Source organism: Colobus angolensis, unplaced genomic scaffold (assembly GCF_000951035.1).
Source record: "Colobus angolensis palliatus isolate OR3802 unplaced genomic scaffold, Cang.pa_1.0 Scaffold136, whole genome shotgun sequence".
Taxonomy (NCBI): domain Eukaryota; kingdom Metazoa; phylum Chordata; class Mammalia; order Primates; family Cercopithecidae; genus Colobus; species Colobus angolensis.
This window is the reverse complement of record NW_012114444.1, coordinates 2,303,291-2,304,337: the sequence shown is the minus strand read 5'-3', so window position 1 is coordinate 2,304,337 and position 1,047 is coordinate 2,303,291. Positions and strand designations below refer to the sequence as shown.

The 1,047-nt window shown below is 59.0% G+C and overlaps 1 protein-coding gene across 1 annotated transcript in view; it reads right to left on the bottom strand.

The window, feature by feature from the left end:
* Positions 1-1,047, bottom strand: part of LAMA5 (laminin, alpha 5) — a gene marked incomplete at its 5' end in the record, with an annotated part of 118,791 nt that overhangs the window by 12,009 nt on the left and 105,735 nt on the right. The window contains 2 exon segments of the mRNA XM_011934548.1: positions 192-366; positions 436-587. Coding sequence (XP_011789938.1) covers positions 192-366; positions 436-587 — 327 coding nt within the window.

Below are 1,047 nucleotides of genomic sequence, written 5' to 3'. Positions count from 1 at the left end.
GGCGACAGAGCAAGACTCCGTCTCGAAAAAAAAAAAAAAAGACATTTAAGTGATACTATACACTGTAAACAACTGTATTAAGTAGTTTAGATAGTAATTCAGTGACCTGGTCAACCCCTAAGATTCTCGAGCTCCTGTCCCCTGCACTGACACATGTGCAAGGCATGAAGTAACATCTGCTGAATGAGGACCCGCGAACCACGGGAAACACAGGTGAAAGCCTCCCAGGGCCCTGGGGGTTCTTGGGGCTCCTGCCTGGCTGCCCAGCTGCTGTGCGTCCTGCCCGAGGCTCGTGCTTTGCTGCTCCAGCACCTCCAGCTGCTGTGCTGTCTCGTGGCGGGGGCCCAGGGGGCTCCGGAGCTGGCTCTGTGGAGAGTGGAAGGTGAGGGCATACATTGGCCCGGGTGGGGGAGGGAAGGCCGGGACGCTCAGTACCTGCAGGTCAGTGATGGAGGCGTTCAGCCTGTGCAGACGGGCCCAGGCCACAGAGCTGGCATTGATGCCACGCAGTTGCTCGCGGATGGCGGGGAGGAGGGTGCCGGCCCGTTCCAGGTCGTCCAGAAGCAGGACCACACAGTGGTCACACACTGCAGGCAATGTGGGTTCACAGGTCAGTGTCATAGGGTCAGGCCAGGGGAGAATGATCCGCTGGGGCCCTGGAGTCATCCGGGTGGGGAGGGTTCAGCCAGAGGGTCATGAGGTCAGCTTAGGGACACGGGACCCGTGGGGAGGTCCCAGGATTCTGGCAGAGTCATGGGGTCAGGTAGGAGTCTGACAGGGGTGAAGGGCATGGGGTCACCCAGGGAGAAGGTAGGACCAGCACAAGGGGTTGGGGCCGGCACCAGGGTCATGGGGGAAGCCGGAGGAATGGGTCAGGGTGGGGTCATGAGGTCCACATGGGGTTGACACAGGAGACTGGGCTGGGATGAAAATGACAAGGTTAGTAAAGGTCAAAGGACAGCACGGGGCTTCCTGAAAGGTCATTACAGGAGTTAGGTCAGCAGGGAACTGAGTGGGTACCAGGAATCCAGCAAAAGGATGGGGAGA